Source organism: Coenobita brevimanus, chromosome 65, assembly GCF_032717465.1.
Source record: "Coenobita brevimanus isolate Jiangsu-jjx chromosome 65, ASM3271746v2, whole genome shotgun sequence".
NCBI lineage: Eukaryota > Metazoa > Arthropoda > Malacostraca > Decapoda > Coenobitidae > Coenobita > Coenobita brevimanus.
This window is the reverse complement of record NC_137018.1, coordinates 44,256,818-44,280,179: the sequence shown is the minus strand read 5'-3', so window position 1 is coordinate 44,280,179 and position 23,362 is coordinate 44,256,818. Positions and strand designations below refer to the sequence as shown.

Genomic DNA, 23,362 nt, shown 5'->3' with positions numbered 1-23,362 from the left:
ACCTCATGCATGTGCAGTAGGAATGTGTTTTTCAGAGTTAGGTTCGGTTAGAGTCCATAAGTACCAGAATGTTTATTAATGTATGAACATACTTCTAAACCCACATTTTATGTTTCTTTTGCATTTATTTCAGTCATTTATGTGCCTTATTGGTGTGATTTGGGTGTTAAATAGGTGCTATGCATGTCCGGAGGGAGTTGTATAGGTGTTTCTCTGAGTTAGGGTCCATAAGTACAAGTCCATAAGCTGGGGCCCAATATCCGGATGAAACCAATATCTGAACCTACCGATGGCTCTATTGATCCGGATATTGGAGGGGTTACTGTATTGGTACTATTGTAATTATAATAAATGGTACTGTGCTATGAATGATAACTAACCTTTTAGGAAAGTGTTGGTGGGCTTGCTGGGAATGGAAGGTGGTATCCAAGGCTGTAGTTAGTCCTACTGGGTCCCCGGAGGATGGCTGCTGGCGTCACTAGTGGGTAATGGCTGTTGCTCCTCCTCAACCTCCCTCATAAATCCTTCGAAATCAAACCTCCCTCATAAATCCTTCGAAATCACACTCAAAATCACTATCTTCGTCCACAGCCATGGAAGGTCCTGCTTCTGCCTGTCCTAGCCCTGTAATCCTCGGCAAAGTGCATGCTTCTCACACTGTTGCCAGAGCCCTGTCTCGTGACTGTGGAAAATGATCGCTGTTGCTGACTCGGTAGAGAATAAGGAGAAGCAACTTTGTTTATAAACTGGTACGCACGCCGATGAGAAGGGTTTCAAAACGATTGATATTTACTCTAAAATATTAATATGTATTAAGTGTCAGGCTAAATGTTCAATGCTGTAGTACGATACATTCTCTGTCGAGTTGCCTGGGTTTTGGTCACGCTGTTTTCCCCATCGTATGCTCGGAAGGAATCCATCCAGATGAATTCCAAATGTCCGTGGTATCGTCGGCAATTTTACCACGTTACCGTTCCGATTTACCATCGTATCCTCGGCAAACCTGGTATGAAGTGCTGTGTGATAGCCTTCGGCTGCCAGGATCTTGTCTTAAGTTTTTTATTATGATCATGTTGGCTTCATTCATGTCGTAGGCCTTGGCAATGTCAACTTTCCTCTCCCTTTTCTTCTTCCTCTCGATGCTTTCTAGCTTGGCGGCCTGAGAGAGGTGCCGACGCTTCTTGGGGTTCTCAGAAGGCTTCCTAGGCATCGTGAGCAGGGTAAAATGCAGTAACAAGGGCAGAAAATGCAGCAAGAAAAAAGCACCTTCCAATGCAATTATGCGACTGAGTGGCTCTGTGGCGGGAGAAATGTAAACAAAACATCATGTGACACCAGAAGCGTTTTTAATTGGGTGGCATCACGATCACGTCACGATAGCGGGCGGGGAAGGCTACTTGATCAGAAGTTTTTCATTGGCTATCATCATCATGGGAATGTCCAGTATGGACGTGTTGGACCGGGGGTGATCGTGCTAGAGTGAACTCTGCGGATTTGGCCCACTTCTTGGAGCTCTGTGCGTGTTATGCTAACACACTCGTGTTGCAGTAATTAAACCGTATTAAATAATACTAATTAATTGCTCACCGTGCTGGACGCGAGGGTACTGTATTTTCTATGAAAATTATACGGTAGGTAGGTCCCCTAGGTACCCCAGTGATACACGGCTCAGTCTGTACATGGCACTGGTAGAGAATATAGTGATGGCTTCCTCATCCAATTCCATCCCCTCACGTGCGGGGCCGATTGCATCATCGACCCCAGTGAAAGTTCTGTCCTTACCACCAGGGAAAGGGCTCAGTGACAGTGCCATTGGTCGTGCCTTGGACGATATAGTGTCCTCACGTACTCTGAGTGAGAGTACTTCTTCTGAAGAGAGAAGTAGTTATGTGGAGCGTGAACTCTCTCACACTCCGACTCCTTCTCGCTCTCAGACGCCTGAAAAGGCTCTCAAACTGCTGCAGGAGGAGGGCAGGACCTTCAACAGTGATGAGTTCACTGAAGAGGAGGAGGTTGATGACCCAGCATACTACACAGGTGAGCATGGAGTTGGCAGTCATCTGGGAAATAAACGTCGACAAGCCGTCTCACTGCCACTTTTTTTTTTTTTTTTTTTTTTTTTTTTTTTTTTAAATGTGTCCAACTCTGGGCATAGGCTTCACAGCCTGCTATCAAGGCCCAGCAGTCCTCCTACGTACCATACACCTCTACATGTCACCACTTCGGCGCTAACACCCACCGTCCATATTGAATACATGCTAGGGCTGTCTCATACAGGACTGGTGTATTGGTATTAGCGGGGGTATTTTTACAACATGTCGGCGAGTCTTCTGGTAGATCAGTAAAGCCTGATTTAATGAAATTCAAATCCTTAAACTATTCCCTGCCCCAGCCGGGATTCGAACCTGGGTCCGTTAGGACTGCAGGCCACCTCTCTACCGATTGAGCCACCGCCTCCCCAGCCTCTTACAGCCTGCTCGCCGCTGTCTCGCCCTCAAACGTCCAGCGTCACCTTAGCCCGGTACTTCAAGGGCCAAATCACCAAAACTGGGCCCTTCAGGAGTGGAATTTTCCAAACAGGCCCCACATGGTGTGACTAAGCAAGCAGTGTCTCCCCGGGGAAGGCCAGCGTCAGATGAGTCATGACCCTCCATACCTCTCACACCACTCCCTCTCCTTCCCCCTCACCCCCTGCCCATGGGCATGCACGCATTCAAATAAGATGTGCTGGCCATGGAGAACAGCCTATTCTACCAGGGGTTGGTAGAGTTGATAAGTGTGTGCGGGAGCAAGGAGCAGGATTAGAGCCCTCTGTGCCTGTATTCGATGAGGAAGGGGCAGGTGTTTGGGAGGATCAACTTCCCCCAAGGCTCTGGACTGTAGGCAATATTTTTAGGGCGATATTTACCACTGCAGTTATGCAATACCTGGTGGATGAAATTAATTTCCACCAGGCTATGAGCGTGTGGTGGCTGATGTGCCTGCCAGAGAAAGCAGGCACATGAGGGACTGGATACCTGTGGAGGTGGGGGAGTTGTTTGTGTAGCTAGCCTTTACCATGTTGATGGTGCACATAAGAAAACATGTGCTCCATGACTATTGGTCCACTGATTAACTCATGGGCACACCTGTCTTCAATAAGTACATAGCCCGTGACAGGTACCTAGCAATCCTAAGGTTCCTGCATTTCAATGGAAATTATAGGCCTGCACCAAATGACAAGTTATGGAAAATTAGACCTATCCTGACCATGCTCAAGTCTTTTTCCAGGGTTTCCGTCCATTTCAGAAAGTGGTTAATGACAAGTCGCTGATGTTATTCTGGGGCAGGTTGGCATTTATTCAGTATGTGCTGTCCAAGCATCACAGCTTTGGACTAAAATTCTTTGGCCTTTGCAACTGCAATACTGAATATGTGTTTGATGTGATAGTTTATTCGGCTACGGATGTTGATATACCTAGTGACAATCCTCACAGTTTCTCAGCATGTCGTGAAAGTGCTGATAGAAAGATATTTCCACAAATACCACATTCTGTACACTGATAATTATTACACAATCCCGGCACTGACCAAGTATTTGCTTGAACAGTACTGGGCTCTGTGGAACTGTCCGGGCACACAGGAAAAATTTCCCTGTATTCCCAGCAAATACTGAGAAAGATCCCCTTCTTATCAAGAAATGTGACAACATGCTAGCCCTTATCCTGCATGACAAGAAACAGGTTAACATGTTGCCAGTAGTACATAAGGGTATGTTTGAGGAAACAGGAGAGACAGACTACAGGACCGGGGAACCCATGTTGAAGCCCAATGCTGTCAACGATTATAATATAACATGCAGCTTGCTGGTAAGTCTAACATGCACACTGGTGAGGATGATTGCCTTCACAAGTCCTGCTGGTAGTACAAGAAGGCGTTTTTACACCTTCTTGATATCGCCGTCCTGAATGCTTTCATGCTGTTCAAGGAGGTTGTCAAGAAACCTCTCTATGAGAGTTTCAGAGACACCTTGCACACGAACTCCTTGAAGAGCATTCAACTGCATGTGTGCCAGGTGTGAGGTGGGGGAGGCAGACAGCACTTACAGCTGACAGACTATGCTGTACAGAGTATTTCTGGCGGCACAGGCTTGTAGAGACTGGCCATACCACTGCAGGTTTGTCAGAAGTACAGGCAGTGTCACGTCTGAAACACCACCAAACACTGTTTCCCAGCACAAAAAGAGACAGCCTACCAATGAGTGGACTGCAACATCCACCTATGCCCCAAATGTTTTAGCGAATACCACTCCAAACATGGATACTGGGCAGGCATGTGGGAAATTGTAAATAGTAAACAGGTATGCACAAGTGTTATTTTTTACAAATATGTGAAATGTAAGATATTATAAGATATATCTAGGAAGTATTCCTTTTTATGCAAGAAAGAAGGAACCAAAGGTCAGTGCCCACAAACTGTTCTCTCCAAGAAAACAAAAACAATACAAAAAAAAGAGCCAAAATCAAGATCCATTCATTTTGAGATGCCTGCATTTGAAAAACTGGAGATCATAGGAAGTAGGAAATACAGACAGAGGGAGACAGTTCCAGAGTTGATCTGTTGCATAAATCAAGGACTGAGAGTAACGGTTAACTCTTGCATTAGAGAGTTGGACAGAGATGGGATAAGAGTTTGTTGCTAGACGGGTGCTACGCACCCATCATAGAGGTGGAGGGATGCATGCAGACAGTTCAGAGGAGCAGTGACCATGGAAGCAACGACAGAAAAAAGATAAAGATGCAACAGTGCAGCAAAGAGACAGAGGTTGAAGAGAGCCAGTAACAGGAGAGTTGATGAGACAAAAAGCCTTGGACTCCACCCTATTGAGAAGAGCTGTACGTGGGGAGCCTCCCGACACGAGAGTTGTACTCTAAAAAGGGGCGAATAAAACCCGTGTATAAAGTCAACAATTGTGCAGGGGTAAAGAAGGTACGGAGTCGGCTTAGCACACCTAATCTCTTGGAAGCAGACTTTACAAGAGATGCAATATGATCTTTCGAAGATAAGTACTATCTATCTATCTATTGCCAGACGCCTCAATCCTGTTTGGGGTGGCAACAAACAAATCGCCTCCAAGTCGCCCTGTCCCCCGCCATTTCACTGCCCTGCTCCCAACTCACACCCCCCTCTCTCATATACTCTTCAGTCCACCACGCTGTTCCTTGCACCCCCCCTCCGTCTTCTCTTCCTTCCACACACCACATCACATGCTGCACATATTTCTTCTGTAAATATCTTACACACACCTTCCACGTCTCCCATCTGCTCCAATTCATATTTGCCCAATCGTTCCTCCACTTTTCTCTTATACTCTGCCTTTTTCTCATCCTCTTGTAACCTTTCCACTCTCCTTGCAACTACTCCTTCCTCTCGTCTTTCCCTTCTTCTATTCCTCCATCTTACTTGCATTCTAATTCTGGCCACCACCAAGTAGTGGTCAGAAAGTCCACTCCCCCAACCTATATACACTCTTGCATCCTTTACACATCTTCGCATCCTTTCATCCACACACACATAATCAATCATTGCCTTCCTTTCATTCAGTTCACCACCCACCCTTCTCATCACTCGCCATGTATACCTGTGGATCATTTTATGCCTGAAGAGGGTATTGGCTATCACCAACCCCCTCCCAGCACAAATGTCCACTAACGCACTCCCATTCTCATTTATTCAGCAGGTACACCCCACTCACCAACTATTCCATCCACCTTCACATTCCCAACTTTACCATTCATATCACCAATCAAAAACACTCTCACATTCCTTCCAAACTTTTCCATGCATACTTCTACATTTGTCCAGAACTCTTCTCTCACTCTGGTAGCACGATCTTGCGTTGGTGCATACACACACACAATCGCCCACATTTGTATTCCAACTTTCAACTTTACCCACACAATCCTTGACCCAACTGATCCATACTGTCTTATGCCCCTCTTCCATCTTTTACTCACAACTATACATACTCCTTCCTTTGCCCTCTCATTCTCACCTACACCAGCACATACACCCCATCCATACTCCCATTCTCTCACACTTTCTCCTCTCCATTTTGTTTCAGTTATTCCACATACATCCACTTTCGCACCCTCAAGCACCTGGACAATCTCTCTCTCTTTCACCTCATCATTCGCTCCCCTTACATTCCAAGTTCCAATTACCATGTCCTTTGTCCGGTCCTTGGTCGTCATCGTTTGGTCAGTCCTTGTCCGAGGCTTATTGTTTGTTTTTTTAGTTAGTTGTTTTCCGGGGAGGGGCACTAACCCTCCGCCAACTCTTTTAGTCGCCTTTTACGACAAGCAGGGATACTGGGGGAGTATTCTTGAAAAAAAACCCTACCCCCAGGGGGTAGACTGTAGCACCAGTCGAGCAGGGCAGTACTCCCGAGGTGGATGGAAAGCTGATGACAGGGAGTGCTGGAGCTCCCGTTTCATCAGCCCTCAGGACTAGTTCCTGACCATCCCCCTTTGCTGAACTTTTTCAGTGTCTCAGTTACACAGAGAGTAGGCCAGCATGCTCTCCAGTACAAATTTCTCTATGTATCTTCACCAAACTACATGCACAGTACACACTACACTTCCTATTCAAAATTCACCAAAATGGCGGCAATTCACCCAGCCTCGGAGTCCCCGGGGGGGGGGGGGGGGACATAAATGCCCCCGCCATCTGCCCCTCTCCCGGTGATGACTCGAGGTGCCTGGAACCACTGTCTGACTCTCTTCTTCTTCATTTCTGCAACATTCGCGGCCTTTCATCTAACTTTCGCTCTGTTGAGCACCACCTCTCCTCCTCTAAACCTCACCTTCTTTTTCTAACGGAGACTCAGCTGTCTGAGGCAACTGACAGCAAACCCTTTTCTGTATCCTCCTACTTTCTCTATACTCATTTCAAAGCCAAAGGTGGCTGTTGTGTATACATACACAACGACTTATCTTGCTCTCGTGTTCCTGAACTTGATTCTTCTGAATTCTCCACTCTCTGGCTTCGGCTTTCCTGTCATTCTCTGACTAAATATATCTGTGCTGTTTACTTATCCCCTAATTCTACTGCCTATCAAAAATTCTTCGACTATCTTACTTCTACGATGGAACACATTCTGTCCATTTCTCCTTTCTCTGAAATCTCCATTCATGGAGATTTCAATGTTCACCACCACCTTTGGCTCTCCTCTCCTTTCACGGATCCACCTGGTGAACAAGCCTACATCTTTTCTATCCTTAATGACCTAGAGCAGCTTGTACAGCACCCTACCCGTATCCCTGACCGCCTTGGAGAGAGCTCCAACATACTTGACCTCTTCCTCACAACTAATCCTTCTGCTTACTCTGTTAATCTTTTCTCTCCGTTGGGCTCCTCCGATCACAACCTTATTACCTTAACCTGTCCTATCGCTCCAGTAAGGCCTGCGGACCCTCCAGGGAAACGTCGTCTCTGGCATTTTGGAGCCGCGGACTGGGAGGCCCTCAGGCAGTACTTCTTTGATTTTCCCTGGAATGATTATTGCTTCCATGGCTGTGAGCCATCTGAGTGTGCCTTGCGCATTACGGAGGTTATTCTCTCGGGCATGGAAGCATACATTCCTTTCTCATATCCTTTGACTAACGCAAGAAAGCCTTGGTTTAATCACGCTTGTTCTAATGCTGTCCGCAACAAGGAGAAGGCCTACAAAAGGTACCGGAGCCAACCCACCCCTGAATCACATAATCTTTACGTTTCTGCCCAGAATCGTGCTAAGTCTGTTCTTCGCTCTACTAAAAATAATTTCATCCATACTAAATGCTCTCAACTCTCCAACTCGAATTCTTCCCGCTCCTTCTGGCACCTTGCCAAAAATCTTTCTAACAACTTTACCTCATCATCCTTCCCTCCTCTTTTCTACTCTGATGGTTCTGTAGCTATTTCTTCTACTGATAAAGCAGATCTTTTCGCACAGACTTTCTCCTCCAATTCCACCTTAGACGATTCCGGTGCTGTTCCACCACCACTTCCCCCCTCTGACTTCCTCATGGCTGACATTAAAATTTCTTCAGTTGATGTATTTTCTGCCATTACTGGCCTCAGTACTAACAAGGCATATGGCCCTGATGGGGTCCCTCCTGTTGTTCTCAAAAACTGTGCTTCTGTGCTTACACCCTGCCTAGGCAAACTATTTCACCTTTGTCTGTCAACTTGTACCTTTCCTTCTTGCTGGAAGTTTGCTCTCATTCAGCCAGTCCCAAAGAAGGGTGACCACTCCCAACCCTCCAACTATCGTCCAATTGCTTTAACGTCCTGTATTTCAAAAGTTTTCGAGTCAATTATTAATAGAAAAATTTTAAGGCATCTTTCCTATCACAACCTTCTTTCCGATCGTCAGTATGGGTTCCGTCAGGGACGCTCCACTGGCGATCTTCTCACCTACCTTTCAGACTCCTGGTCATCCTCCTTTCGGGACTTTGGCGAAAGCTTTGCCATTGCACTTGACATCTCAAAGGCTTTCGATCGAGTCTGGCATAAATCTTTAATTTCCAAACTGCCCTCCTACGGTTTCTATCCTTCTATCTGTGCCTTCATCGCTAGCTTCCTTTCTGGTCGTTCTATAGCTGCTGTCGTAGATGGCCAGCGTTCTTCTCCTAGATCTATCAACAGTGGTGTTCCTCAGGGCTCTGTCCTATCACCAACTCTCTTCCTTTTATTCAACAATGATCTTCTAAGCTGTACATCTAACCCTATCCACTCATACGCTGATGACTCCACCCTTCACCTTTCCATTCGGTTCCCGCAACGCCCATCTCAAGTTACTTCAAGAAACAAGGGATGAGGCTATGGCACACCTAATGTCTGCCTTGGCTCATATCTCTGACTGGGGTAAAAATAATATGGTTGTCTTTAATGCATCTAAGACTCAGTTCTTACACCTATCAACCCGACAAAATCTTCCACAGGTATACCCACTAATGTTTAATAATATTCAGATTAATCCTGCATCATCCTTGAACATGCTTGGGGTTTCATTTACTCGGGACTTATCTTGGAAAGATCATATTGCATCTCTTGTAAAATCTGCTTCCAAGAGATTGGGTGTGCTAAGCCGACTCCGCTCTTTCTTTACCCCTGCACAATTGTTGACTCTATACAGGGGTTTTATCCGCCCCTGTGTGGAGTACAACTCTCATGTGTGGGGAGGCTCCCCACATACAGCTCTTCTCAATAGGGTGGAGTCAAAGGCTTTTCGTCTCATTAACTCTCCTCCTCTTACTGACTCCCTTCAACCTCTGTCTCTTCGCCGCACTGTTGCATCTTTATCTCTTTTCTATCGCTACTTTAATGGTCACTGCTCCTCTGAACTGTCTGCTTGCATTCCTCCACCTCTACGACGGGCACGTAGCACCCGTCTGGCAGCAAACTCTCATCCCTTTTCTGTCCAACTCTCTAATGCAAGAGTTAATCGTTACTCCCAGTCTTTCATTTATGCAACAGGTCAGCTCTGGAACTGTCTCCCTCTGTCTGTATTTCCTTCTGCCTATGATCTCCAGTCTTTCAAACGTAGTGTGTCCAGGCATCTCAAAATGATCGGATCTTGAATTTGGCTCTCTATTGTATTTTGTTTTTCTCTTGGAGGGAACTGTTACTGCGGGCTCATGGCCTTTGGTTCCTTCTTCCTCGCATAAAAAAAAAAAAAAAAAAAAAAAAGTACTGAGTGAATGAAACCCCAAGCATGTTCAAGGATGATGCAGGATTAAGCTGAATATTATTAAACATTAGCGGGTACTCCTTTGGAAGATTCTCAGGTTGATAGGCATAAAAACTGAGTTTTTGATGCATTAAAAACAACAAGATTATTTTTACCCCAGTCAGAGATATGAGCCAAGTCAGACATTAGGTGTGCCATAGCCTCATCCCTTGTCTGTTGAAGTAACTGCTGAGATGGACGTTGCAGGAACCGAATGGAAAGGTAAAGGGTGGAGTCATCACCGTAAGAGTGGATGGGGTTAGATGTACAGCTTAGAAGATCACTGATGAATAAAATAAAGAGAGTTGGTGATAGGACAAAGCCCTGAGGAACACCACAGTTGAAAGATCTAGGAGAAGATCGATGGCCGTCTACAACAGCGGCTACAGAACGGCCAGAAAGGAAGTTATAGATGAAGGCACAGATAGAAGGAAAGAAACCATAAGAGGGCAGTTTGGAAATTAAAGATTTATGCCAGACTCGACTGAAAGCCTTTGAGATGTCAAGTGCAATGGCACAGCTGTCGCCAAAGTCCCGAAAGGAGGATGACCAGAAGTCTGAAAGGTAGGTGAGAAGATCGCCAGTGGAGCGCCCCTGACAGAACCCATACTGACGATCAGAAAGAAAGTTATGATAGTAAAGATGCTTTCAAATTTTTGTTATGAACTGACTCGAAAACTTTTGAGACACAGGATGTTAAAGCAATTGGATGATAGTTAGAGGGTTGGGAATGGTCACCCTTCTTTGGGACTGGCTGAATGAGAGCAAACTTCCAGCAAGAAGGAAAGGTACAAGTTGACAGACAAAGGCAAAAGAGTTTACCTAGGCAGGGTGTAAGCACTGAAGCACAGTTCTTGAGGACAACAGGAGGGACTCGATCAGGTCCATATGCCTTGTTAGTATTGTGGCCAGTGATGGCAGAAAATACATCGGCTGAAGAAATTTTAATGTCAGCCATAAGGAAGTCCGAGGGGGTAAGTGATGGAGGAACAGCACCGGAATCGTCTAAGGTGGAATTGGAGGAGAAAGTCTGAGCGAAGAGATCTGCTTTATCAATAGAAGAAATAGCTACAGAGCCACCAGAATAGAAGAGGAGGAAACGACGATGAGGTAAAGTTGTTAGAAAGGTTTTTGGCAAGGTGCCAGAAGTAACGGGAAGAATTCGAGTCGGAGAGCTGATAGCATTTAGTACAGATGAAATTATTTTTTGCAGAGCGAAGAACAGACTTAGCACGCTTCTGGGCAGAAACATAAACAAGATGAGATTCAGGGGTGGGTTGGCTCCGGTACCTTTTATAAACCCTCTCCTTGTTGTGGACTGCATTAGAACAAGCGTGATTAAACCAAGGCTTTCTTGCATTAGTAGGAGGATATGAGAAGGGAATGTATGCTTCCATGCCCAAGAGAATAACCTCCGTAATGCGCAAGGCACACTCAGATGGCTCCCGGCCATGGAAGCAATAATCATTCCATGGAAAATCAAAGAGGTACTGCCTGAGGACCTCCCAATCTGCAGCTCCAAAGTGCCATAGACGACGTTTCTTTGGAGGGTCCACAGGCCGTACCGGAGCGATAGGACAGGTTAAGGTGATGAGGTTGTGATCGAAGGAGCCCAAGAGAGAGGAAAGATTAACAGTGTAAGCAAAAGATTAGTTGTAAGGAAGAGGTCGAGTATGTTGGCGCTCTCTCCAAGGCGGTCAGGGATACCGGTAGGGTGCTGTACAAGCTGCTCTATGTCATTACGGATAGAAAAGACGTAGGCTTGTTCACCAGGTGGATCAGTGAAAGGAGAGGAGAGCCAAAGGTGGTGGTGAACATCTGAATCTCCTAGAATGGAGATTTCAGAGAAAGGAGAAATGGTCAGAATGTATTCCATCATAGAAGTAAGATAGTCAAAGAATTTTTGATAGTCAGTAGAATTAGGAGATAAGTAAACAGCACAGATATATTTATTCAGAGAATGACAGGATAGCCGAAGCCATAGTGTAGAGAAATCAGAAGAATCAAGTTCAGGAACACGAGAGCAAGATAAGTTGTTGCGTACATATACACAACAGCCACCTTTAGCTTTGAAATGAGTATAGAGAAAGGAGAAGGAAACAGAAAAGGGTTTGCTGTCAGTTGCTTCAGACAGCTTAGTCTCTGTCAAGAAGAGAAGGTGAGGTTTAGAGGAGGAAAGGTGACGTTCGACAGAGAGAAAGTTACAGGAAAGGCCGCGAATGTTGCAGAAATGAAGAAGTGAGTCAGACAGTGGTTCCAGGCATCTCTCAGAGTAATCACCGGGAGAGGGGTGGATAGTGGGAGAATTTATGGTCCACCTCCCCCAGGGACTCTGAGGCATGATTTGTTAAAGCCATTTTTCATTTTCTTTTTTAATTTTGAAAAGGTAGTGTAGTGTGTACTATGCAAGTAGTTTGGTGTTGACAATTAGAGAAACTTGTATTGGAGAGCAAGCTGGCCTACTCTCTATGTTACTGGAACAATGAAAAAGTTCAGCAAAGGGGGATGGTCAGGAACTAGTCCTGAGGGCTGATGAAACGGGAGCTCCAGCTCTCTGTCATCAGCTTTCCATCCACCTTAGGAGTACTGCCCTGCTCGACTGGTGCTACAGTCTACTCCTCCTATGTTATGATATAAGTGTTTTATAATAGTTTTAAAAGTGCAATGCAATAAGTGTCACTGTTTATGGTTACTGGTGAAACAATTATTGGAAATACCTTGAGTAACCGTACCCGCTACATGAAAGAAAACTATGAGTCTGCGGGCGAGAAGGAGAATTACCTGGTTGGCTATAACTATATTTTTTCCCTCATTACTAAGAAAATAATGCTGAGTATGTGAGCATAAGCATATTTGTCATGTCAAGTACAAAAAATGTAGGATCTGTATACCAGTAATATTTTCACAATGCCCCCGATTAGTACAAATTACCTGCAGTCACAATTTCATTACACATAATTACCTCATACTCAAACATACTGCATGAAACAGCCACAATAGTTACTTCCTAAAGTGCAGTTACCCATAATCATGATGTCAAGTGCAAGTATAAGTGTCGCTGTATAGGGAAATTATTATATTTGACGCAAAATATGAGTAATAATAATAATAATAATAATAATAATAATAATAATAATAATAATGATAGTAATAATAATAACAATAATAATCATCTGGTCTTCTGTTTCTCAAAAGGGCCAGTTCTTCCATAGGGAATTCACTAGCGCTCGACACACATATACATCATTTTTACAATTACAAGAACTGGGACATCTCTCATATACAATACAAACTCCATCGTAAAAAAAAAAAATAAATAAATAAATGAGGAGTGCAATAATTAAACCTTATAATCATCCATCATAGTACCACTCTCCATGTCGTAGCATTTTGAAAAAAGAAAGGCTTTCAGTTGTCTCTTAAAGGATTAAACAGAAGAGAGTTGTCTCATGGACAATGGCAATCTATTATATAATCAAAGGACTCTATACACAAAAGAATGATCAGAGAAAGATGACTTGTGAATGGCTCCAGGCTCGTCAAGATGCAAGGAATCATCTTCACTATGTAATATCTCATCTGGGCGTGCCGATGCGAGTTTGAACAATTCAGCAACATACTTCAGTTCATTAAAATTAAGAACCTTTAGAATAATAAGACAGTTGAAATTCAATTCTAGCCTTTACTGGTAACCAATGCAGCTCAATTAGGAACGGTGTAGTCGAGGTCCTTGGGGGGGGAGACCAAAGATTAGCCGTGCTGCCCTGTTCAACACAGACCGAACTTTTGTTAGTATATTATTTGGAAGACCAATCCACAATGAATTACAATAGTCAACACAAGACAAGACCACTGCATGGACCAATGTTAAGAGGCAACATCTATTCAGGTACTTTCTAACAGAGTAGAGATTTCTCATATGCAGGTTACACCCTCTGACAACCTGATTAATATGTTCCTTGTAATTTAACTCTGAATTAAAATAAACACTCAGATTTCGAACAGAACTGACTGGATGAAGCTGTAACATGCCAATATTCAGACACAGGGCATTATCAGTGTCGTCATCCCTTCTGTTTCCTCTAATGATGATTATCTCAGTTTTACCATCATTCAGCTTGCCTCCTAGCCATCCAAATCTTAATACCAGACAACAGAGATTCAAGCTTAGTATTAGTATCATTGATATCTGACATCTTAATGAAGAGCTGAGTGTCGTCAACATAAAAATGATACGACACATCGTGAGCATCACAATAAGATGATAAACTACTCACGTAGACAATAAATAGAATTGGACCTGAAACTGATGCTTGAGGGACTCCAAATAGAAGGGGAGCAGAATCAGAGCTAGGATAATCAACAACCACTCTCTGAGATCTGTCCGACAGATGGAACTTAAGGAGCAAAAGGGCACTATCACGAATGCCATAAAAATACAGATCATCCAACAATAGTTTATGATCTACTGTATCAATACCTGCAGACAGATGCAAGAAAACTAGGAGAGAGGACATTCCATCAAGTCACTATGAATTCTTGCTTATATAGTTTCAGTTGAATGTATTTTTTGTATGCTGACTGAACAACAGGAACAACTCTGTTATGTTACAGTAGTGGTAAGAGTTGATCAAGTATGGCCTGCTCAATATTCTTGGATAAGAAAGACAGGTTAGAGACAGGGCGATGATTTGTCATGCTCTCGACATCAAGGCCAGGTTTCTTGATCAGGGGCCTAAGCCAGACACATTTCTCAGACTGCACAAAATTACTTTCTAGGAAGCATCTATTTATTATGTTGCAGATAAAGCATGCTGCATGCTCATACACATCTGGCAGTTGTGACAAGTTACACGGATCGAGTGGGCAAATGTTTTGTTAAGTTTTCTGATGTAACATTTGACTTTATTTACACCCAGTGGATGAATAGTACACTGTGGTTGGAAGTCAACTGAGTACACTTCACTAGAACTGTTGCATAAATCATTTCTTATAGGAGGTAACTTAGTTGTAAAAAAGAAGCAAAATCAGAAGCCAATTGGGCATCAGATACAAAAGTTAGTTTAACAATTACATTCCTCCAACCAACCAAGTTGTTCGGAACTGCAGACAGCTTTTTTTTAAATCACCACCACATGAATCAACTTTATTTTGATAATATCTTGCCTTCTGGGCTTTTACAGTGGGAACAACCACTCTTCTCACACAAACATAACGCAAAACGAGTTAATTCAGTCCATTTCAAGCACCACTGTCGTTCTGCCTTTCTACGTTGTCTACGCAAAGAATTAATGGATAGACCAGACCACGGAGAATTATCACATACAATGACAATAATGATCAAAAATTGACCCAAGCTCATATTTACATATATCAACCAAACCATCAGAAGAAAGATTCGCAGAATCAATGCAGTTTAAATGCTGATCAATTTCATGACGCATCGAATGGTGGTCAACGTTCCTGTAATTTCTGAACCTGATGACCTGTTTACAGGAAGGGAATTTCAGGATATCAAAACTAAAAATAAGCAGAGCATGATCAAAGATGAGAGGGTCAAATGAGTCAACCTCCACATCCGATACGCACCTGCAACCAACAGGGGTTAAGATCAAGTCAAGGACATGTCCTGAGATGAGAGAAAGATCACTCACATGGCTGAAAAAATTATTATGGGTGATCAACTCAAGGAATTCTGAAGAAAATGGTTCTCACTGGGGACTGTCAACCTAATAACTGAAATCAACGCAAACAAGAATTCCTGTAGATTTTAGAGAAAACACTTGAAGAAACTGCCCAAACTCCTCCATAAAACCTCGATCTGTGCTCGGATGACCTGGTTGATAGACAACCGTGATTCTAATGGTATTCTGATGGAAATTTATTGATATGTTCATAAATTCAAATGAAGATGGGGCCAGGTCTGAGTCCATGAAAGAAACGTTTGCAAGTGCTGCCGTGAAGTTAAGTGCTACACCTCCTCCTGGATAGTCAGCAGCAGGTTTGGGAATACTGTACTTAAGAGTATAACAAGTGCTCATGGGCCCTTCGGGCCCCTCGCACTTGCTCCTGTAGAGGGCTCTCACATTTATGTGCTGTTCTAGTGTAACACTGTCACTTGGATTTTTTTGCAGCTAACCAACAGGTCGTGTTGTTTGCTGCTTCGGGAATGGAATCCAAGTTGTCCGAACGCAAGTCCGAAATACTTTAGTCATACCTGTGGGCAAAAAATTTTATGGGGATCCTATGCCAGGCGCCAGGAGTGGCGTTTTTTTTGGTCAAAATGTGATCGCTCATTAAATATAATAAAAGGTTTTCAATCGTGATGTGACCAACTTTTTTCACATCAGCGAATATTCTGCGATTTCTGTGCCAATTTTGGTGCAATTTGAATGTGTAGTTTCGGCTGCCCAAAATACACACACACACACACACACACAGCTACTGCTATAGTATATTAGATGTGTCTTAGGCAAAGCACTATGAATAATACAGAAAATCAAAGAGCTGTTCCTTTCCCACACACCTATGGGGCATTGTGGCACCATGAAATGGGCGGAAAGCCCTATGGGGAGCCACATGAACAGGGTGCTACTCATCCTTGCGACAGTGAGTATGGAAAAGTCGAAGATTGAGTGGAAAATTCCAATTTCCTTCGAAGGAAGCCAGGGTAGTGTTACAATCACTGCTCCAATCAATGCTGCCAACACTACCCAGCGAGTCCAAGGTCACTGACAGTGATGCGTGCTTGGATACAGCCTACCAAAACATGAAAAAACAGTCATCTTTAACTTATCCTTACTCATTGACAGGACCACCCAGAGACCTGGGGATACTTTCATTTGAAAGGGTTAGAGTTGGTGAGTCTTGTGTATCTTTATTTTTTCTCTAGCTATTTTAGTTTGGCAGATATCGGGGTTTGAAGCAAGGGTATTTTTCCAAAATCACTGAAATCCCCCAAAGGGAGGAGTGGATAATGTACGAAACCCCCCGGCGTGTTAGGCAATGGGAGTAACCAAACTATTAGAAAGGGTTAAAAAAAATCAACATAACACTAATACTACTGTATAAAATAAAATTAGCAATTCTATACTGTATACGTGACCTAATTCCAATATCTATCAAGCAAAGATAGCCACATACCAGGAACAATGATAATATTCTTGGCATTGGTCATCATCTCAACGGTTTGTTCCACATTGGTCTCAGTGTGGGTGCCAGTGATCTCCATGGGCTTTCCAGTGCCTGTTGATGAAGTCCCAAAACCACCCAAAATCACATTGGGAAGTGATCGATTCATTGCCTGCAAAGAGCAAAGAGGGCATTATTTTCTGACAAAGTGACTTGGTGGTGGGATGAGGTTGTAGAAGCTGCAGTTAAAGAGAAAACAAGTCTTTTCTAGGAATGGAAGAAGGGTGATAACAAAGAGGAATATTTGACTGCCATGTGTAGGGATAGAAAAGAGGCTGACAGGGCAAAGTCCGAGTCACAGAGACTTTTACTTAACCTAAATCGTGTGGATGGGAAGAATGTGATTTTTAAGGAGGCAAATCACATGAAGAGGGAGAATAGGGATATCATAGGTGAGCAGTGTGTGAAAGATGATGAAGGAAGGGTTGTGGTGAACAGTGGGGATATTAGGCACATGGAGAAAGCATTACAGCCAGTTGTTGAATGAGGAGAATGACTGGGGCAAGGCAGGTTTGAAGCCAGCAGATCCAGTGTTTGGCCCTTGGCCTTTGATTGATGCTGCTACTGTGAGCAGGGCAATAGGCAGGGTGCAGATGGGGAAGGCAATAGATGTGTCTGGGTTGACTGCTGAAATGTTGAAGGCCTCAGGAGATATAGGAATGAGGTTAGTCACTGACCTGGTAAATAAGATTATATATACATGAGTGAGTTGTCCCAGACGATTGGCTGAAGACTGTAACTGTGCATGTGAATATGGGCAAGGATGATGCCCTGGAAAGAGGAAATTATAAGAAGCTTACAGCTTTTAGACCTGATAACAATGGTAATGGAATAAAACTGTTTGCTAATCAGAAAAAAATTACTCATTAGTCCCACATGTTCTCGTAGGTTAGCATTCAGTTCCACATGCTTCGTTTGGTATCGCTCTTCCCAATATATATGGGACCGACTGAGCACGTTATATCTGCTCCTTAAAGTTAGTGTACATTTACTGTTCATTCTTTTGTTCGTTCTTATGTGTATGTATGAAAAAGAGAGGACTGATACAAACAATAATGTATTAAATTTTCACTTTCATAGCTCCCGGCCTTGAACAACGCTTTATTGTACTGGTGTTAGTGATGCTGAGTAAGGGTGAGCTATAAAAAACTGCGAGCAATTAAGGGAAGGAAACAAAGGTCACTGGTACGTTTACGCGATCCTATTGTACCATCCCAAGCAGTCAGGTGTTCACAGTTCACTTCATTCCAGATGTTTTCGCCGATGTTTACATGCTAATGTAGCACGCACCCTAATTTTATTAACCCTATCAGGTTTCAGGGCAGCCTGATATTTTACTCTGATCGCTCTGTGTAAATACACTTTTCATGATAGAATGTTGGTTTTGGTGTCATTTTAAAGCTGAATACACTCGACCCTCGATTTGGCAGACCCCTATTTCCCGGATTTTGGATTTCCCAGACATGGGCTGAGGCTTGACAATATTATCAAATGCCAAACAAATGCCCGTACAAGTCCAGGATTCTCAACAAAAGTCCGGCCATTATTCTCTCATATAAAATTATAAGCAGTGTGCTGCACAACACAGTATTATTTTAGCAAGATTTTGACTCGATGAAGGCCATTTGTAACACACACAAGAAATTATTTTCATATATGAAATGCATCTTGGTCACCAATCTGCTTCATGCCACCAGCTCCTAACTTGTGGCAATATCCCATTTGCCTCTTACCTTTCTTAAATGCCACTATAAATAGTTTATTGCATAACACAGTAAAGTTTAAGGAAGGCTTGGACACAATAATATTCATAGGTAATGAAAAAATATATATTTTCTTACGGACAAAGTCAATGGGATCCATTCCTACTCACTTACCTCACCCGACTCTGTGTGACTAAATACCAAATTGGCAGTTTTCACAGGAAACTATTTTAATTTTTTTTGCCACAGTGGCTCATACACACCTAATTGTCTGAAATCTACTTAAAAAATTTTACTTAATATAACTTAATTAAAAAATTAGGTTTCAGAGCTGAAATGCACAAATGTTAGTAGATCTTTCCCCTTCAGATCATCAGTGTTTATATCTCTGTCAGCTGATGAGTGGTTGGCCAATGTTAGCAGATATTTCCCCTTCAGATTGTCAGCACATCTTGAGACTTCCTATTTTGCAAAAATATTTAAGTACAAAAAAAAATGTATCTACAATGTAAATCGATATTTATCAAAAAAAAAAATAATAATAATAAAAATAAAAATAAAAAAAAAGGCAAAACACTTCTGCTAACTTCAAGAAAGTTTCACTCTGAATCCTGATTTTCTATTAATAAATAAATTAAGCACAAACTTTTGACTGAATTTCAAATAATTAGGTGTGCAAACCTATATGGTGATAAAGATTAAAATATTTTCCAATTAAAATTACCGATTCTGTCCAGGATTGAGCTCACATTTGATTATTGTATCTCGATCAGCTGATTTGTGGTTGGCCATTGTTAGCAGATACTTCCCCTTCAGATCATCAGGATGCCTTGACAGACTTCTGTTTTGCATAAATGTTTACTTTGAGTGCAAAAAAAGTATCTGGATTGTAAATCGATATTTATTACAAAACAAAAGTCCGTCACGGCGACTTGTTAGTCTAGGGGCAAAACACATGTTAACTTTAAGAAATATCGCTCTGAATCCTGATTTTCTATTAATAATCAATTAAGCACAAATTTTTGATTGAATTTCAAATAAGTAGGTGTGCAAACCTATATGGGTAGTGGATGTTGAAGTGGCCTGGTGAGAGAGAGGGTAGTGTTTGGAAACTCCCTGTACTGTTGTTTGCAGATGATACTGTGTTGTGTGAAGACGAAGGAGAGCTGCAAGGCTTGGTGGATGAGTTTGGGAGAGTGTGTAAGAAACGGAATCTAAAGGTGAATGTAGGGAAGAGTAAAGTGATGGTCTTTGAGAAAGGTGAAGTCAGTGAATGTACAGAGAGGTTGGATAGTGAAGAATTGGAAAATGTAAGTACGTTTAAGTACTTGGGTAGTGTGATGAGTAAGGATGGAGGTTTGGAGGGTGAAGTGCTTGAAAGGGTACAGCAGGGAAGAAAGGTTGCTGGTTCCTTGAAAGCAGTGATAAGAAGCAGGGAAGTGAGCATGGAAGTGAAAAAGTTACTACATGACAGTATTGTGATACCAATTCTAACGTATGGAAGTGTAGCTTAGACGTTGCTGGAAGGACACAAGTCAAGAGTGAGAGCAGTGGAAATGAGTTATTTAAGAAAAGCCTGGGGAGTCACATGGAGAGTCAGGCTGACAATTGAGGATATAAAGGAGCATTGTGGTGTGGATGTGGATGTGATAGGAAGCGTTAGGAGGAATACACTGAGGTGGTTTGGCCATGTGGAGAGGATGGAGAGTGAAAGACTGACAAAGAGAGTGTATGTGAGTGAGGTGGAGGTGGGAAGAGGGAGGGGGAGGCCGAGGATGAGATGGAGAGGTATATGAGAGAGGGGGTGTGAGTTGGGAGCAGGGCAGTGAAATGGCGGGGGACAGGGCGACATGGAGGCAATTTGTTTGTGGCCATCCCGAACGGGATTGAGGCGTCTGGCAATAGATAGATAGATAGAAACCTATATGGTGATAAAGATTAAAATATTTTCCAATTAAAATTGCCCATTCGGTCCAAGATTGTGTGTTTGTATCTCGGTCAGCTGATTAGTTGTTGGATGACCTTGTGGTGCTCCATTCCTTGCTTATTTTCCTCTTTTTCCTCAGCTTTCTGATTTTTTCTATCATACCCTCCACATTATCATCAAGAACTGTTTAAACAACCATTCTTAGGGTTGTAGCTAGCAAAATACAGCTATTGTGTCAGTTATTATTATTGTTATTGCATCAGTTATTATTTTATTTACTGTGTATGTTAGTTATGTTGGTATAGGTAGCCTACATTCCAGAATGCTCTAGATTATCGGAATAATTGCCAGACAATATAGGAGAATTCGGACAAAGTATGGCAATAGTCCAGGGAATCGTATGTGGGGCAGGACTTTTGCCATTACCGGACTGGTCTACCCCCGTTTTAGTCCGGCAAATCGAGGGTTGAGTGTAGTTGTACTTTATCGTAGTATGTTAAAAAAAGGAGAACAAAGAAAATAAAATGTCAAAACGATGAGCTGAAGTTAGGCGAAAAGCAAAAATTTTATACCTTGCCGTAGAAAAATATTCCGCAAAAAATAATGAGTAAATATATGTAAATTTGGTTTAAACCATGCAAAAATACAATGAATTACCTTTACAATGATAAACAGATTATGGTAATTTTTGCACTTCATTGTGCAGTAAAGTGAAAGGAAAGAGATGCACAATTTTATTTTAGTCTCGGAGCACATTCGCTTCGTGATGTTTTTCTTTGATCGGTCAGTGTAAATACAGTTTTTATGATAGGATGCTGGTTGTGGCGTTATTTTGAAGCTAAACAGTTGCCTTTATCACAGCATGTTCATAAAAGGAAAACAAAGAAAATAAAAATTCAAAGTGACAAGTTGAAGTTAGGCAAAAACCAAAAATTTATACCTTGCTGGACTAACTTGCCTAGCCCCTGGCTTTTACGCTCCTCATGGGGCAATGTAGGATTGGATGATGATGATGACTGTAGAAAAATATTCACCAAGAATAAAGCTATAGAGAAACAAAGCCATGAGTCAGACCAGCCGTGCATTACTGCCACATACAGCAACCACTCCGTGACATCATGCTCGAGCCTCTTTGTTATGATGCGTAAATGCAATTTCTGGTGAATATTTTACAGAAGTTTCTTAAAATGATGATTAAAAGTGTCATCCAAATCTCTGAGGTTGGATTTGAAATGACAATCGAATTAGTCATTAGAATCTCAAAGGGTTAATTCTTTCATGATTCATAACAAATCACAGGATGGGTTTAAGGGGGGGGGGGAAGACAGGTGTGCCAGACAAGTCTTTTCACACATGTAAGAAAAAGAAATTAATTTTAGAACTTTCAAAAAATGGTCCTGAGGCCGACCACTGGAGCACGCAAATTTCTGAACTCACGGCCACTGAGGGGGTTAAACATACGCCTTCCTTTAAACAGTAAAAGCACCTTACCAAATCAGTTCTTCCTGATAGTCTGTTATATTTTTCAGATTATTTCTGGATTGGTAAATAAACATTTCTTGTTAAATCTATTTCCCCGTTGTTTTTAGCTGTTCTGGTGTGACAACTCATTTATTTCGTTAACGTAATGGCGGAAAGGACTGTTCTAACCTAAGTGTTTAACTAAACCTGGCGTAACCTAGCTTAACTGTACCTAATAATTTAACCTAACCTAACCTCCAGTTGGGAAACTGGGAAACCATATCCACTTTTGAGCACGTTTCTTCCACTGCGCTGGAAACAATCGTAGGGGAAAGTGACGATAATAATAGGTAGTAAATTTTTCATCAAATGTAATTTACCACACTAAAAGTTGTCAGAAAAATACAGAAACAAGCTGGAGGATTATGAATTGAACTGGTAAGATCTTTCTGCTGCTTAAAGTGTACATTTACTGGTAAATAAATATATCTAACAGTACTTGTGTTTTGATTCCACCGGATTAATCGCGACTTCGGACCATTCAGGCACCCCTTCACACCATATAGTCTGGATAATTGGGCTATCTCTGAGTGTATATATATATAATATTATATATATATATATATATATACCATATAGTCTGGATAATTGGGCTATGTCTGAGTGTGTATATATATATCAAAAACACTGCACAGTGTTGCATCATTGTAATCCCTACATGTGACCGGTATCAGTCGCCTAAATTTACGCAACTTCAGTGTCCGATTGCATGGCTCAGGATAGGTCTAGGAAGCTCAAAATGCACCGCAAGGTGCACCTGATGTTCCACTTTAATGTGGTTTAAAAAAAAAAATAAAAAAATAAAAAATCAATTGTCTAAACTTCAAAACCAACCCCCTGGGTCGGCCAGTGGGTCCCAACAAATTACACACAGTCAGCCATGGAGGGACTAAGAAACTGTAGGACAAACAGCACATGCAAACAATGAAAATAATACAAAGCAAAACTTACTTTGCACATAATGTATGAGAGGATGGCACCAGATGAACCAATGAGAGCGCCCACCACAGTCATGAGGTTGTTGTTAAGCATGAAGCCTTCTGCACACAAGGCCCAACCAGAGTAGCTGTTCAGTACCGTGATCACTACAGGCATGTCAGCACCTGCCACAAAACAATACAGGTATCAGGTTCACAGGGTACTGCATAACCTTTAACATAGAGTAAGTCCTCCCATATGTTTGTCTTGTGTTCCAAAATAACTTTTACATACAGCAGCTTTGTGGAAATTGATAAATCAGCTATATTCTTGTAGGTAACAAAGGAA

At 42.4% G+C, this 23,362-nt stretch overlaps 1 protein-coding gene across 1 annotated transcript in view; it reads right to left on the bottom strand.

The window, feature by feature from the left end:
- LOC145405084 (NAD(P) transhydrogenase, mitochondrial-like) overlaps positions 1-23,362 on the bottom strand; it is a 191,692-nt gene that overhangs the window by 19,139 nt on the left and 149,191 nt on the right. Inside the window, exons 15-16 of the mRNA XM_080276595.1 lie at positions 23,048-23,199; positions 16,898-17,057 (exon numbers count right to left, since the gene is read on the bottom strand). Coding sequence (XP_080132721.1) covers positions 16,898-17,057; positions 23,048-23,199 — 312 coding nt within the window. The remainder of the gene's footprint in view (positions 1-16,897; positions 17,058-23,047; positions 23,200-23,362) is intronic.